The following is a 17,172-nucleotide window of genomic DNA, read 5'->3' as shown; positions in this document are numbered from 1 at the left end:
AGCCCCTTGCAAGTGAGGATTGCAGGGCTGGTATCTCTGAATCTGCCACTAATACTGGTCAGCCACTAGAGAAACTTTAAGATAAAATGTCACCTGCAATCTCTTCTTCTGCTTATTGCACCATCAGGCCAATATCCTAAGAGTATTTCCACAGTTCCTAAAACCTACAGACCTTTAAGGTCACTCTTTGGTGCTACACTCCTATAGTGGTGGTATCTGAGGGTTTTAGATGAAGTGATTGCACTAACAAAACAGAAGTACATTTATACCAGTTACAGGAAATACTCAAGATATCATGAATGCGGGACAACTGTAAACCAAGAGCCCAATATTGCAGACACGATACCAGCTGTATTGCTTAGTGAGTAGTAAGTGTCTATGGCAGAGGTGGGCAAACTACGGCCATGGGCCACATCTGGCCCACAGGATCCTCCTGCCCGGCCCCTGAGCCCCTGGCCCGGGAGGCTCGCCCTAGGCCCCTCCCCTGCTGTTTCCCCTCCCCCGCAGCCTCAGCTCACAGCACCGCCGGTGTAATGCTCTGGGCGGCGGGGCTGTGAGCTCCTGGGGCAGCGCAGCTGCAGAGCTCAGCCTGACCCGGTGCTCTGTGCTGTGCGGCGGTGCGGCTGTAGCACCGCCAGCCACCGGTGCTCTGGGCAGGGAGGAGGGGGGTTGGATAGAGGGCAGGAGAGTTCGAGGGGGTGGTCAGGGGCCAGGGATGTGGATAGGGGTCGGGGCGGTCAGAGGGCAGGAAATAGGGGGGTTGAATGGAGGCAGGGGTCCCGAGGGCAATCAAGAATGAGAGGAGGGGTTGGATGGGGCAGTGGGGAGCAGTCAGGGGCAAGGGTTCCGGGAGCGGTCAGAGGACAGGGAGCAGGGGGTGGTGGATGGGGCATAGCCTCCCCTAACCGGCCCTTCATACAATTTTTGAAGCCCGATGTGGCCCTCAGGCCACAAGATTTGCCTGCCCCGGTCTATGGGATTGGGCTCTTAGTTTGGGGTTGTTCCAGATTCCTGGTCCATGATAGACTCTCATAGCTCAGGCTACTCATTGCAGAAATCACTGCATAGGTAATACATGTTTGTAAGTCTGCACTTGGGTCTGTAGTTTAATATCTCCTTTGCAAACCTCTTTTTATTTAAAACATCTTTCTAATTTTTTTTAAAGATTGTTTCTGTTCAGCTGCTCCCTGCTGTATTGACAGTTCCAGTGCTTGTTCTTTGTCTCTTCACCCTCTTCTCCTTAGCAGGCTGCACTATTCCCCTGATAGAGGTGCTTCCTCCATCATGGAAGATTTTCCATAAAGTAAACCAGGAGATTTGGCAGCTATGGAGGAAATGTTCACAACTGCATGGCTAGTCTGATCTGAATGAATACATTCTGTAGACTCAGACTAGATTTAAAGTATTTGAGAGGCTTGTTCTGGCCTGTGGGCCAATTGTTTGAGACTTCTGATTTAATGAATGTACAGCTAATATTTTCAAAAAGTACAATACCATTGTTAGGATAGAATATTAACTAACAAGTTAAAATTCAACAGTGAATGGGATTTATGTTAGTGTTCATGTAGACATCTTATACTGTTTATTTCTTTCTCTCTGGCTTTCCTTCGTTTTCTTGTCTGTCTTGCATTCTGATCTCTTCTCTGTGCAAGCTTTGACCAGTGTCCCATGAACGAGTTTGATTAAATCAGCACATGACTCCCTCTAAATAGGTTTTAGTGACACACTTGCAGAATTTCAGTTGTGATTATAGTTCACAGTTTGATGCAATGAAATTTAAAAACACCCTGCTTGTGCTGTCATCTTGAATCCTGCTAACCAGTATGGAGCTTAGATTAAGTCTTAAAATTTAACAGTTGATGTGTTTATGAATAAAGGGTCGCCTTCATGAGCAGAAGATGAAAGAAGCAAACCATGATGCTGCTGTGCAAATCTTTGAGAAAGTAAATGCATCCCTGCTGCCTGAGAATGTTTTGGATCTGCATGGTCTTCATGTAGATGAAGCCATTAATCACTTGTCCAGAGTACTACAGGAGAAAAGCCACGGTAGGAATAAACTAATAATCCACACACACAGTTCTCTTTTTGACACTACGCTCAGGAGGCCAAAGTAGAAAGAATACATTTTATAAACAGGGAAATATAAGGGGTATGAATGTCACTCCATCCCCACTCCCTCCGTCGCTTTCTCTCCCCCACCCTCACTCACTTTTACCAGGCTGGGTTAGGGGGTTGGGGTGCAGGAGGGGGTGAGGGCTTTAGGCTGGGGCCAAGGGGTTTGGAGTGTGGGAGGGGGGCTCTGGGCTGAGCCTGGGGCAGGAGGTTGGGGTGCAGGAGGGGGTGCGGGGTGCAAACTCCGGGAGGGGGCTCAAGGCTGGGGGTTGGGGTGTGGGAGGGGTGCAGGCTCCCACTGGACAGTTCCTGGGCAGCGGCGCAGTGGGGCTAAGGCAGGCTCCCTGCCTGCCACTGCCCCATGCCGCTCCTGGAAGTGGTCAGCTTGCTCCTGCAGCCCCTAGCAGGGGGCACATGGCTCCGGGTGCTGGCCCTCCCTGCAGGCACTGTCCCTGCAGCTCCCATTGGCCACAGTTCCCCGTTCCTGGACTATGGGAGCTGCGGGGACGGTGCTTGCAGGCAGGAGCAGTGCGCGGAGACCCGTGGTATACCTCCCCACCCCAAGGGGCCGCAGGGATTTGCTGGCCACTTCTGGGAGTGGCATGGGGCCAGGGCAGACAGGGAGCCTGCCTTAGCCCCACTATGCTGCCGGACTTTTAGCGGCTGGAGATCACGATCGACTGTCAGAGGCTCCAGGATCGACCAGTTGATCGCAATCTACCACTTGGTGACCACTGCTATAAACCTGAACCCCTGCTTACTAACATACTGTATATTTTCCCATTAATCCATAGAGTTTTAATTTCCCTCAGCTCAATACTTATTGTCAGCAGCTCTGGAATGCTGGTAGAGTCGTCCTTGCTCAGTAGCCGCCTAACTCTGAAATATTTATTTATTTGTTTCAGTTTACATAAAAAGAGACCTATCCTAGACTCTAGGTGCTTTGAAAGTTGTCAAAGATCACAGATAATACGAAAAAGAAGTAGATAAAGGGGAGAGAGCAAGATTAGGATAGCTCCTACACAAAGTGCCAATCTGTAAGTGTTCCCTTCAGTTTAAAAAATAAATGAAAGGAAGAAAGAAAGAAAGAAAGAAAGAAAGAAAGAAAGAAAGAAAGAAAGTTAGCACCTCCAAATATTTAGTTATAAAATCCAGATTAATTCAACTCTTCCTTCCCCTCCCCCAGTAGTCCCCATCCAGAGGATATAGTAATAGTAGATTACTGGCACCTTTTCTAGAGGCAGAAGATTTGTGACTACTAGCGAAGGCCTAGAGAAAAACCCAAGTTAGAGCCCATACTGATGTATTCAAATGCTATATTGATCCTTAGGATGTTCCCAAGAACCTGCTCCAATGTTTGAGAAATTACTACCTTGCTAGTCTGACTTTGATTCAGAGGTTAAAAATTAATGTACAGTTTCATGTTTCTGTCTTGTCCTATCTGTGTCTGTCTTGTGAAAATTATTTCAGTTAAAAAATTTCCTCGTGCAAAGCTGATACGATTTGTTTAGATTTAAGAATTTTGCTTCATGTTCATGATGAGTTTGTTCTTGTAAACATGTTCTGTACTAAAAGATCTGTTTTTTACTGTGCTCTTTTAACTATCTTATGTTCTAACTGGCTGTAAATTCCATGTACAGGTCTGACATGAATAATGAATGATGTTGCTATAAAATCATGAGGTTTCAGTGACAGAGCACAATGTGTAGGTTTCAAGATATAGTCCACATTTGAACAGTTCATTCAGACATTTTTCTTAAACTCTAAAGGCAAATTGAATTTACTTCTTATGCCAGAGGAAAAATGGATGGTAATGATGCATACATAACAGTTAAAGCTAATGTAGGAAAACAGAATTATAAATCACTGTGGTGAAAATTTTCAGATGTACGGATAAGAAAGTTCTGTTAAATGCTGAGTCTTTTCAGAGAGAACATTTTAACCGTTACAATTCCTCCTGTAACAGAGTACAAGCAGACTGGTGGTAAACCATATCTGTGTGTGATCACGGGAAGAGGAAACCATAGCCAAGGAGGAGTTGCTCGTATCAAACCAGCAGCCACTAAATACCTCACAAGCCACAACTTCAGGTGAGCTTAGATTTCTGTTACTGATATTTTGAAACAACATTCAGCTAACTAAACACTGAAATGTGTTTTAGAAAACTATACAATTTGTAAAATAATTAAGGCAGATCAACTATCCTAATAGTTAAGGTTGCCAGGCATCCGGTTTTTGACTGGAACGCCCAGTCAAAAAGGGACCCTGGCGACTCCGAGCAGCACTGCAGACCAGGCTGCTAAAAGTCTGGTCGGCTGCAGCAGCCAGCTCTTTGTGGTTTCCGGAAGTGGCCGGCATGTCCCTCCGGATCATAGGCGCAGGGGCAGTCAGGGGGCTCTGCACACTGCACCCGCCCCGAGTGCTGCCCCTACAGCTCCCATTGGCCAGGAACCATGGCACCAGAACCCCCTGGCTGTCACTGTGCCTAGGAGCCAGAGGGATATGCCTGCCGCTACCGGGAGTCTCCTGCACTAAGCAGCGCCCGGAGCCTGCACCCCAAACTCCCTCCGCACCCTAACCCTGAGCTCCCTTCCTCTCCCAAACTGTTTCCCAGAGCCTGTACCCCCTCCCACACCCCAACCTCCTGCCCCAGCCCTGAGCCCTCTGCAACATCCAAACTCCCTCCCAGAGCCTGAACCCCTCCCGCACTTGGCCCCACCCCAGAGCCCCTTCCTGCATCCCAAACCCCTCATTCCTGGCCCTATCCCAGAGCCTGCACCCCAAGCTGGAGCCTTCACCCCCTGCATCCCAATCCCCTGCCCCAGCCCGGAGCCCCCTCCCACACCCTGAACCCCTAATTTCTGGCCCCACCTCGGAGCCTACGCTCCCAGCCCAGAGCCCATACCCCCTTCTACTCTCCATCCCCCTGCCCCACCCGGAACCTTCTCCCATACTCCGAACCCCTTGGCGCCATCTCCAAGCCCGAAGGCTCCTGCACCCCAAACTCTCATTCCCGGTGCCACGCCAGAGCCCACACCCCCAGCGAGAACCCTCAACCCCTCCTGCACCCCTGCCCCAGCCCAGTGAAAATGAGTGAATGAGCAAGTGTGGGAGAGCACGAGCGATGGGGGGAGGGAGGATGGAGTGAATGGGGGCAGGGCATCGGGAAAGGTGGGGTCTCAGGGCAGGGCAAGGGTGTTTGGTTTTCTGCAATCAGAAAGTTGGCAACCCTATAATAGTTCCAGTGGAGATAAAATTTCATGACATAAAACTGTCCCATAAGGGAAGTTCGATACAGTTTTCTTCTGTCCACATTTACTTTGGAAGGTAGATGAAAACATTAGATGAGTTTGTTTTTGTGTACATAATTGAGTTACTGTCAAGGTTACGCCAAATTACGCCAAAGACCCCTTTTAGTCCCTCACAAGTACATCCCTCAGGTGACAAGCCTGGCTTCCTGCATCTTACCCTGGGAGGAACTCCATAGTCCATCCACTCTTAGGCTGGATGTCTGGGCTGCAGCCCCAGTCCCCAGCCAAGTTAACAACGCAAGTTCAACTGGCATCTGTAAGAGTTTCCCTTTTGGAGTCTGTGACAGCTCGCATTTGCAGTAGCACAGAACAAGCATCTTCAAAACAATGTATTCATTCCCAAACAATACAAAGCATATGGTGCAAAGGGTAAAAATAATGAGGCCTATACATGTGGATATTACTTAGACCTTTTAAAGTTTTCCCTTCAGCCCAGCTGATTCTGTCTCTTGAGTTGGGAGAAGCAGACTGCACTTCTGAAGTTTTTACCTCCCTCCCTCTGTGTGAGTTTGCTTGCCTGTGAGCTTTTCACTGAAACACACCGGGAGCCTTTCTCAGATCACCCAACCCCTCCTCCTTTTTTCTAGGATCTTGAGGTTTTAGATCTCCTTTGATCCAAAGTTTAGGCTTCTGAAGAGTAAACCATTCTAACCTGGATGGAACCAGACTGGTAGTTTCTTCTCTATTAATGGCTCAGCCATTGTTATCTTGGCTGCTTTGAAGGTGTGTTCCTGAGGCGGTTTTATCTTTGATATCGTTATCTTTGCTATTGTTAACTCATAGCAAGTAACCCATCATAATCAACCACACAGAAGCCTGCACGTATTCGTAAAAAATACAGATATTTCCCAGTTTGTCACTATTACCCATTTCCAATCAGTATTATCAGTCTGTGAAGGGAAGCAAATACTTAGAAACATATTAAAATTAAGATTTGTATTAAGAATGTATACACGCATGCCAAACATTTCATATGCTTACCTATACTTTTAAAATCTATAAACTTTTTTTTTCCAGAATACTCTTAAACTATCATTGAATCAGAGAAATAAGATAGAGAAAATACCTATTAGTTCATCCAGCAAATTGACAGGGCAGTATTATTCCCTGTTGTGCTTTGTTTAGTTCTTTGACCAGTCATTAGAGATGTCTGCACCGAGGTGATAGAGGAGCACTCGCATTGAGAGGGTGCAGGATTTTTACCACCTTGTCTTTAACTTTGTGATCTGTTTGCTAGGTGGTTAAAAAGCTTGCACCCAACCCTCTAGTGCTCCTACTACTGGTAGCTCCCAATGGAGCATTACATCAGTGCCAGATCACCAACTGGACAAGCTCTGAGAATGCACAGTGTAGACAAGACTTAGCTGTACATGCAACGAAGCATGTAGCATTTCAAATAATTCTGTAGCCTATGAGCATTTTTTCTTGATATTCAGCCTACAATTTTCCATTTCTTAATTTCATCCCATTACACCTCGTTTGTTTACACCATTGAGCTATAAATAAATTCCTCTCCCTTCTACTATATCTTCAAATATATTCCTCATAAATCAATCCCTCCAAACCTCTGAACTCCCTCCAGTTTGTTACTGTTTCTAGTTATGAGGTGCCCATACCAGTGCGGTATTCAAGGTACAATCATATCATAGCTATCTGAAGAAGGATCATTGTGTCCTTGCTCTATGAAGTGATGCATCTGCATATCTTGCCCAAAATTGTATTGGCCTGTTTTGTTGCCATATCACACTAGACGTGCAGCTCTGATTCATCTTCTATTCTCACTCCAAAAATCTCTCTTCTTAGTACTTCTTTCCAAGTTTTTCCCTGTTATTGAAAATCTGTTTGTCTTATTTTTCCTTAGGTGTACTACCTTGCTTTTTGCTAAAATTAATCTAATTTTTTATTTTATGACCGTGTTTCTGATCTCTTTAGGTCCCTTTTTATTTCTTTGTCCCTAACAATCCTCCAATTCTGTATAATCTGTAAAGTTTGTTAAATACCTTCATTAATGATGATCTCTAAAAAGGATGAAGTACAATCAGTTTAACATCAACACTGCAGTGCCACCCTAGACACCTCTCTCTGATAAATGACAATGTCTAAAATCAATCCAAGTTTGTCTGCCAAAATTTGTACTTTATAAATTCATGCCGCGGAGTTTGGTCAACACTACACACTTCCGAAAATCCTACCATCAATATTGTGTGATCTTTCTTTTTCCCACCCTTAATGTTGATTTCATTATCCTATTAGGAGTTGAAGTTAGATTTACAGGATGGCAGTTACTGGAATCCTCTTCTTTCTCTTTCTGAAGATGAGTACCACATTTACTTTTCTTCAGAAGACTAGGGGAGAGTGGGAAAGATAAAAGCATAGTAGATATAAGGAGGAGGATTGGGCAATCTTTTTTCTCTCTCCCGTTCCAGTTCACAGCTCTCTTACCATACCAAAACCATCCCATGTAAAACCTTCCACTCTCTATATAGAGGATGTCTGGATTTCTTCACTTTGGAAATCTTGTCACTCTACTCCTGGATGACAACCTTATTCACTTTCTAGGACTAGAAAATATGGTGCTGGCATAATATAAATTTTGAATCTTAATTTCTTCTTGTTTAACAGGTTCACAGAAATAAAACCAGGCTGCCTGAAAGTCATGCTGAAGTAAAAGGATGTGAAGAAGGGAGGTGTGAAACTAGAAATTTTAAACATTGTCAATAATTATAACTTAATGTACTTTAAAAACAGTATTTTATTAGAAATTTTTTCAACTTATTTTATAGCAGTTAGTTTTGTCAGCATGTGTTTCCAACAAAATGGTAAGAGTGAAGTGTATTTTTTCGTAACTCCAAAGAGAAGACCCTTTTACAGAGATTACAATATGAGAAGTACAGACCTACAGTACTGCTAAACAATGTGAGAAGTATAGACCTACAATACTGCTGAACAATAGATGAGGATTTAAAGAGAAATTAGGGTCCCATTTTCAAACACTGCTTCCTTCTCAGTGCAGACAGAGCCTAAGATTATCTCTGGCCCAATACATTTTAATAGTTGTGGATTTTGTAACTTTAAAATATACACAGTAAAAATTAACTTGTTTAAAGATAGTTATTGTGTGTTTTAGAATTTTGAGTTGAGATTTTCAAAGGAGCGAGGTATCCAACCCTCATGGAAATTTTAAACTCAAGGCAGGTGGGTGCCTAACACTCAAAGGCTCTTTTTAAAAATCTGAGCCATGATCTTTAAGTGGTGGTTTCTTGAAAATATGAGCCAGTTCTGCTGTCCTTATTCATACACAACTCTTCTTGAAGTCAATAGGAGTTGTGTGTTATAAGGAGTCTAGACTGGGACCTAAAGTCTGTTAGGAAATTTTATTAATGCACCTTAATTCTTTAAGGAGAAAAACATAACCCCATAGTCTCATCTCTGCCTACATTTTATCTGTGTATAATAAAATAAATAAATAAGTAGAAAAATTGGTACTTCTCCAGTAGTAAATATTATGTTTTAACTGCATGGCATTTCAAGCACATTTTCTAGTAGGAAGACAGATTATAGTAGTATAGTGGTAATTGCTCAACTGGAAAGATCAGATTGGAGGAAGAATTCCTTTGACATTAGCGGTTCTTCAGGATCCAGAAAATGTGCTTATAATGCTTTTGCCCCTGCCCCCCCCATACTTAGAAGATATTTTTCAGTAAACAGAGTGTTTATTTTAAGAACAAAATGGAACATCTTAAAATATACTTTTATTATAGTATGTAACAGCCTTGAAAATTGAGAGGCATAAGTTTCCTTTAATATAATAGTTTTTAAAGCTTTGCTATGAAACATTTTCATAACAATTGAGTTATGTACTGGAAATAATGTTGTTAGGTGAATGTGAGGTATTTTTCATATTCTTAAGTTATTATGTCAGTAAATTTTGGGGAGGGGGGATTTCAAAACAGTACCCTTTGTGCTCACACACAGTTGTATGCACACAAATATTAGGATTTACACGCACCACCCCATTTGTATGTGCCATTGAGGCCTTGGGGGTCAGGCAGGCTTGCATTCAGCTAGCCTGGGATGCCTCCAGTGCTGCAGTGTCCAGGCTGTTATGTTTAGCATGCTAGCTTGAGCTGAGCTAGCATGAGTCTGTCTACCCATGCTAGGAATCATGCCTCCCAGCTGCAGTGCAGACATAGTCTGTAATAACTGTCTTTTGGTTTGTGGGTACTTATGTACACTGTTTGTCTCTCCACTTTAGCTCTCTGTCCTGTTCCTGTAGGCAAAGTGTTCAAATATAAAGGAACCCTGCTCTTCAAGTCCTTAAGAGCAGAGTTCTTTTTATGCTTCTGGACTGTGCAGTAGTGGCCTGAATGTGGTAATAGGCAGTAGTGTCATACCCTAAGATAAATAGATCCTTCTCCATGGAAATCAATGGCCAAACTTCCATTGATTTCAGCGGTGTATGATCAAACCCTAAGGTACCAATTAAGCAATGCATTTTAAACATGTGCTTAAGTCTCATTAATGCAATGGGACTTAAGTATTCTGCTTTGCTGAATAGTGACCTAAAAAGGAGGAGAAAACCAGAGTGGAAGAGGAGTGGTGGATATACAAAAAACCTCCTCTCTATCTTGGATTATTTGCCTAGTTGTCCAGAAGAAACATTGAAACTTTTTTTCATTTTATAGCCTTTGTTTTAGGAGCCCAATAATTTATTTTATAATGGGAAGAACTGTTTTAAATAACTGTATTTTACAATATTTTGAAGTAGGTAAAATTTTTGGGACTTCCAGCCTTTACGGTGTCCTTTTAAGAAGAAACCAGTGACATAATTTTTGCTATGAAAATTTCAAACCTTAAAGTATTACCACCAGCACTCTGAAAGAACATAGACTGTTAAAATAAGTGTGCACCAGTTTCTTCTTTTCCTTTTATTTAACAGGACACTGTAGAGGATAGTAGGCCATGACTCCTTTCTTTTAAAAGTACTTGTTCATAAAGTTCACTCAATTTGTTAAATTAAAAAAATGCTTCAAAACTTTTTCCTAAAGAAAAGTTAATGTCAGCAGCTTAGTATTCATGAGCAATCCTCAATAACAGACCAGTACATGCACATGCAATGAAAGAAACATGATTCTGTAAAGGAACAGATTTGTTTAAAAAAAATTAAAGATCATCTTTCAGATTTCCAGGGATTATATAAATAGTAATAATACTATTACTATTAATTACTATTACTAATAAGTAATAATAGTAAAATACTTTTAAAAATACTTTGATGGTCCTTTTTACAAATGCTTTTGTTTTCTTTTATAGTTTGTGGTTCAATTTCTTTTAAACTTTAAATATTTTTCTAAACTTAGTTAGGGCATCTTAAACACAGTCATAGTGGTACATTTTTGAGGTTAAGAAGTTGGAAACCTTTGTAATTCAGGAGTCCTCATTCTTACAGTTTTATAGATGCCCCATACTAGCTAGTAAGGAGACCATTTTAATAATCCATACATTGTATATAAGTGATATTCATTGCATGCCCTACAGAACGTGTATTCTAATTCAGTTTTACTGTGAAGAGATGGAATTTAACCACCTTGACATCCAACGTGTTCATCAAACATGTGCAGAACATGTGTGGATAAGAGAATAATCCCAGTGTTGGTATTATTAAACCAATGTTGTTGTAAATGTGCTGAGGTGCATTAGACATAGAATTTACATGACCAGTGCTTCTATCTTTAAACGTAATTCACGTTTCAAGAATGGTAATTAGCCCTCTTCACAGAATTGAAGAGAGGATGGAGTAGAACACACTGAAAAAGAAGAGTACTTTGACTTTTCACAGTTCTGTGGCAGCAAGGTTATTTTTCTTTAAAAAGAAAAAGATCTTGCTATCTCAACTAATGAGCAAGCTCTGATGAGAATTAAATGACTGATACCCATGAAAGTGCACATAATAAAAGTACAGGGTTGCAGCTATCAGTTGTAAAAGTTATTAGGACCTGTATAATAGAGGATATACACTTCTATTTTTTAAATTAGAATATGAAAAAAAGAATTTTATTTGTATAAAGTTGTACATTTACTGTTAACTATCATGCTCATTTTTACTGGAATACAGTTTTGTAATTTGCATTTAGGGTTTCTTATGTCAAAATGAATTTGCAAATGAAATCTAGATTAATAAAGGAATTTTACCACAAACATGATCTTCAGTCTTTCCTTCAAAGACTAACATTGTCAACGTTTGAAATAAAATAAAATGTAGTTGTGGAGTTTTGTAAGAAAGCTTGTCTTGACTTCAAGAAAGAAACAGTCTTCTGGGGTACAAAGTAACAGATTCATGGTCTAATTTTCAGTGATGTGAATGGAAAGTGAGTGCTCAGCATCTCTGAAAATCAGGTAATTGGTTCAGTATTCCTTTGTTTTTTTCAGTAGCTGAAAGGAAGCCAAATAATACTAGATCCTTCTGTGTTTTGCACAGGTGAACTAGAGAGAGTGTCACAATAAAATGCCCCCTCCCGCATGGGGTCCCCTGGGTAAGCACCAGCGTTGTATATTGCTAACGCCTTTATATGCATTGGGAAGTATCTTGGGAAGGGTTGAAGGTGTGAGTGTGGAATGGAAGATTCCTTTGTAGGTTATAAGAGGCTGAAGGGAGAAAGGAATGGGTTAACTCAGCGATCCAGCAAGGCCCAAAGATAAGGAACGAAACTGTAGCTTAAGGCCAGCGTTCACAAACAAGCTCTCTGCTTCCAAACAGCCAGAAGCCTGTATCTCAAACCCCAGCCAGCTGTGAGAAAGGGAGAACTGAGCCAGACAGAACTGAAAGGGTTGCAAAACCAGTAAGATTGCGAAGGCCAGTGAGTTGAAAAACAACAGTCTCGCAAACCTGAAACCGGTGTGTTTTGGGGAAACTAAGAAAGCCACGGAAGACCGGTTCAGACTGGTACCAAGAGCAGAGGGGGCGAAGGTCCTTGGACGAAAATGCCCCCGGAAGAACCCAGGGCTTAAAACCCTCCTGAGAGCTGAAGCAAGTCAGAGATTTGCAGCGGGCCCTAGACGACCTGTGCACAGGGCAGAACTCTCGTCTACCCTTCCCCCGCTCTTCTTCTTACGTTACACCCAGGCTTGGCCAGCCTTGGGTTGTGCATGTGTAAGTATGAAAGTGGGTTAGGGCTCAGGCACTAATGCTTTCTTCCTCTCTCCCTCTGAGTGACGTGGGGTGTGCCCAGCACTCATCGCTGTTATTTGGTTAATAAAGGTTTAAACTTAGTCACTTGATGTGCTCCTTCATCTTCTCTCCTAAAGATCCTGCAGCCTCAGCCTGATCACCTGAAGCCCCAGGCAGACTGATAACATAAATCTGTCACAAGAGAAAGGTAGAAGGAGCTATTTCTCACCCACCCCCAGTGCACCTCTGCAGCCGCAGGGTAAGATAGATTCCAATCTTGTGTCAAGAGAGCGCTAGGAACTGAGTCCAGCTGCCATACTTACAGCCACTTTACAAACTCTAGGGGGCAAAGAGATGCAGCTGGTGGCATGTGTGTATGCTAATGCTAGGGTGAAGTACATGCTGAGGTTGGCACTGTTCCCTTGGCCTGGCCTGAGCCATCCTGTTCTGTACAGGCAAGTTGGCTCTGGTAACTAACGGGTGACATGCTATGCTTCATCCTTATATATATTTAGCTCCAGCAGTTGAGGACAAGAATTAGTCCTTATCACCCAGAGGAGAAAGAAGAGTATCAAGAGCCTAAGTAATCCCTGAGAGGTTTTATTGATTCATCTTCACCTGTAGTCAGCAGAAGGTCACTCAGTACCTTACAAGACCTGACCCTAAGTCTACATTGATCAGGAGACTTCAATAGGTAAGGAGGCAGCCTATCAAGTTTGGAATCCTAAATTAAAGCACAGGGCCGCTCTCTTCCTGTGGCTGAAAAGGTGATAGCAAAGCTAATGAAATTTTTATTTTCATTGCTGTGCATGAAGTTTCGTACTTCTAGTGCACCTATATGTGCATACACACACACACACAACCCCTCCCCAGCACTAAGAGAACATTATTAAGTTTGCAAAGTCAAGCACTCAAGTGTTAGGAAATGCCAGAATTAAGGTTGCCAGTGTAACCTTAATTCATCTTCCTTCTGTGCATTCTGATAGTCTTTAATTACATGGTCACATATTGTTTTTTCCACAGGACACCTGCGTCATTCAGTGCACACGACGGATGGTGCTCACTGAATGAGCAGCTATTCAATATTTAGTTTTCTCATTGTTCAGTGTGGTGCCCCAGCTCTTATTTAGAGCACATGAGTCAAACCCTGATCTGAATACAGAATTATTAATTTCCTCATGGGCTTTTCTCTGTCCCTTGTCACTATAGTATGAGTGCTTCGCAAGTGTTAATGAAGGTATTTTTGCACCACCGCTGTGAGATGGAGTGGTAATTCCCATTTTACAGATGGGGAACTGAGGCACAAAGAGATGAAGGTCAAAAGTATTCACTAATTTTGGATGCCCAGTTTGAGATGCCTGACATGATTTTTCAGAGTCCTTAGCATTATACAGTATTAAATGTGTTCGAAGCACAGCTCCCAGGCACTTCAGATCTAACTGTGAGCACTTAGCACTTCTGCAAATCAGACCCAATGGTCTCCATGTCAGGCACCCAGAAAATGAACGCAGAAGTAGTCGCTACCTGTAAAAAGTTTGTTTTAAGTGACTTGTCTAGCATCATATAGTAGAACTCTGTGGCGGCAGCAGGGATAGAATCCAGTTCTCCAGGGAAGCATTCACTTACCTTAACCATGCCTGTCTCCTCATGGCTATCTAGCCATCAGCTCACACGCAACTTGTCTGAACCAGAACTCCTAATCTTTCCCCCACAAGTCCTCCTCCTACCTCCTTTCTCAATTACTATGTAAAACACTGCCATCCTGCCTGACAGTCCCATAATCTGGGCATCATTTGATCAGAGACCTCTGTCTAGGTCCTCATATCTAGGCTATATTTAAAATTTCATGCAGATTTTTTTTCTACATCACATCTCTTAAGATATGGCTTCTCCTATCCATTCACACAGCTAAAACTTGTGTCCAGGCTCTCATCTCACATCTCAGTTACTGCAACGTCCTTCTCTCTGGCCCTGACAAATTAAGTCTTGCGCCAGTCATAGCCATTCAGAATGCTGCTGCAAAGATATTTTTTCTAGCCTGTCGCTTTGACCATGTCACCCCTCTCTGAATCCCTTTGCTGGTGCCCCCTTCTCTGTCACATCACACGTGAGTTGTTTCCCTTTCAAGGTCCTTCATGGCCTATCCCCATCCTACCTATAATTCACTATCATAATGTCAATTCCTGCCTCCAATCAGCCCATGATGCCAGCCTCCATTGCCCACATGTTAAATTTTCTAAAAAGCACATTCATACTTTCTCCCATGCTGCCCTTCATGTTTGGGAGGAACTCCCTGTGAACATCTACAAAGCTACCTCCTTCAAATCCCTCTTTAAAACTCCCCTTTGCCACGATGCCTACAAAAACATGACAATGGTTAGGCCTTGCCTATAATACAAGTTCTTGCACTACCCTCACCGCTGGTTTCTCAGTGCCTTCCAGTGGTGCATGAAGCAGTGTTACTCATGTATTACATGTGGTTCATTATCTCTCGTCCTCTCTCTGGGGGGAGAATGTTGTGTGCAGCGTAGTGATTTGTTTTGATAGGACAGGGTTTTTCAGGAGGGAGGTTGTTATTAATATGTACATGCTGTTTCGTGATTATGGTGGAGATGGCACGTCAAAGAAGTGCACCTTGCGCTTGGAAAGGAAGATTGTGATGTCCTTAGTTCTTGAGTGAGTTCGTTCCACTGTCTTGGACCTGCCCAGATGATTAACTTGCAATGAAGGATAGCAGTACATGTACATATTGACTGTCTTTTTCTTCTGTGTATGCGCAGCCCTTAGCAAAATGAAGTCCTTGTCCATGGCAGAGGCTCCTAGGGGCTATGATATTACAAATAATAATAATAGGGGTGTCCCTTGGGTTCTGGGCAAGCTGACAGTACATCACTAGGTTTTGATTGTGTTGTGAGGCAGGAAGGAGATCTGGAGTTGACATCTGCCACAGTACATCGTTGAAATGGCGGGGAAGGGTGGGTCAGCGGTTAGGGCACTGGCTTAGGACATGGGAGTCCTGGTTCAGTTCCCTGCACCACAACGGGCAAGTCACTAAGCCTCTCTGTGCTTCAGTTCCCAATCTGTAAAATGGGGATAATACACAGGGATGTCATGAGATCTACTGATGAAAAGTAGAAATAGGCATTATTATTAAAATACTCAATTTGCAGTTAAATTATTGAAATTTGTATTCATAGGAAAATATTTTAAAAGGTTCATTTATTTTCAATTGTCATTTTATTGTGATGGCTGTGTGTACCACACACACACACCTCTCAGTCCATCCCTTTTAAAAGGGTGTCGGCACTTGAAGTTCTATACACACTACTCTATATGAAGAGGAGAGTCTTGTATTCCATGGTGGACGCTTTATAAATTAATTTAAAACTGCTTCTTTAATTGAAATAATTTAATGCAGCAACTCTTTTACAATCTTGACCATCTTTCTCCTCTGGACCTTTCTATTGCTATCAGTAATCACTGCACTGCCAAAAGCCTGTCATACCGAAAGAAAGTCTTTGGCAGAACCAGAATCCTGGCTCAGAAGGCAGATGAACAGAGAAAAAATGGACAAGGAATGTTGGTCAGTAGAGAGCTACTGCCCTCAGGATTCTATAAACTAAGAAAGCTGGTCTCCGAGACACCTTGACTTTTCTACCCTACCATAGATCTGGTTAACCTGATCCTGCCATGTATAAATAGGGGAGGAGGTAAGAAACTCTGCTCATCTCTGTCTAAATTGGAAATGGGATACTATCTCAGTTGTCTCTACCAAATCTAGCTTTCCTAGGATATAGACTGTACCCTCAAACCAGACTCCCCCACCTAGATGAACAACTTTGAGAACTGAGGATTTGTTGAATTAAACATGAATAACACAAATGGGTCAGCATTTTTTGTTACTTATTTTTATGTTAACTTCAGATAATGTAGCTCCCATATTTTTTCTATGCTACAGATATTTGTCTTGACAACATTATTTTAACTGTAGAAGTTGAAAGGGGGATTGGAAGTCTTGGCAGCTTGTTCAGGAAAAATGGGAGCTTTGGTACCAAGTTATGTAGCAGGCACATTCGGTGGCTTTGAAATCACAGAAAATGCAGAACATTGCTTATAACAAAGAATTTGGCAAAACAGCAGTGTGTCTTTACCACCACTAGAGGTCACCGTTGATATAACACAAGGTCTGGCCCTTAGGATTTTTTTTTTTTAAGTTGTTCTTGTTATTTATACCGTTAAAGAGAGAAAAGATCCACCATATTGCTCCGTACCCCGTCCCGCCTCCCAACCGTCCCAGGTTGTTTTGTTACCTTTTTCATTGTGTTAGGTCTAAAATTAGATTGCAAGTTCCTTTGGGGCAGGGACTGTTTGCTTATTTATACTCCAAGCTGCCTGGCACACTTTTGGGCACAGGAAAATACTAGAAAAAGTGTATAAAATATTAAACAGATTTACAATATCACCCGTCACATTAAAATCAGCAGATTGATGTAGCCTTTTGGCTTTGTGGTAAGCTTTTGGATGTGAGGTTTCTTTTTTCTTTTTTGATTTCTACAATGTTGAAAGCAAATGGAGTCATCC

General features: G+C 42.4%; 1 protein-coding gene across 5 annotated transcripts in view; it reads left to right on the top strand.

The window, feature by feature from the left end:
• The window catches only part of N4BP2 (NEDD4 binding protein 2), a 76,320-nt gene extending 64,699 nt beyond the window's left edge, over nt 1-11,621 (top strand). For 4 of the 5 annotated variants that reach the window (XM_037897906.2, XM_037897904.1, XM_037897903.1 and 1 more), the window contains 3 exons: nt 1,878-2,046; nt 4,079-4,202; nt 8,046-11,621. In XM_037897906.2, coding sequence (XP_037753834.1) covers nt 1,878-2,046; nt 4,079-4,202; nt 8,046-8,091 — 339 coding nt within the window. In that variant the 3' untranslated portion in view covers nt 8,092-11,621. Of the gene's footprint in view, nt 1-1,856; nt 2,047-4,078; nt 4,203-8,045 lie in introns of those variants that run through there. The other variant, XM_043544494.1, reaches the window with a different exon arrangement.
• The last annotated feature ends 5,551 nt before the right edge of the window (nt 11,622-17,172 follow it).

This window comes from Chelonia mydas, chromosome 4, assembly GCF_015237465.2.
Source record: "Chelonia mydas isolate rCheMyd1 chromosome 4, rCheMyd1.pri.v2, whole genome shotgun sequence".
Classification (NCBI taxonomy): Eukaryota; Metazoa; Chordata; order Testudines; family Cheloniidae; genus Chelonia; species Chelonia mydas.
The sequence above is the reverse complement of the archived record's forward strand: the minus strand, read 5'-3'. Positions and strand labels throughout refer to the sequence as shown.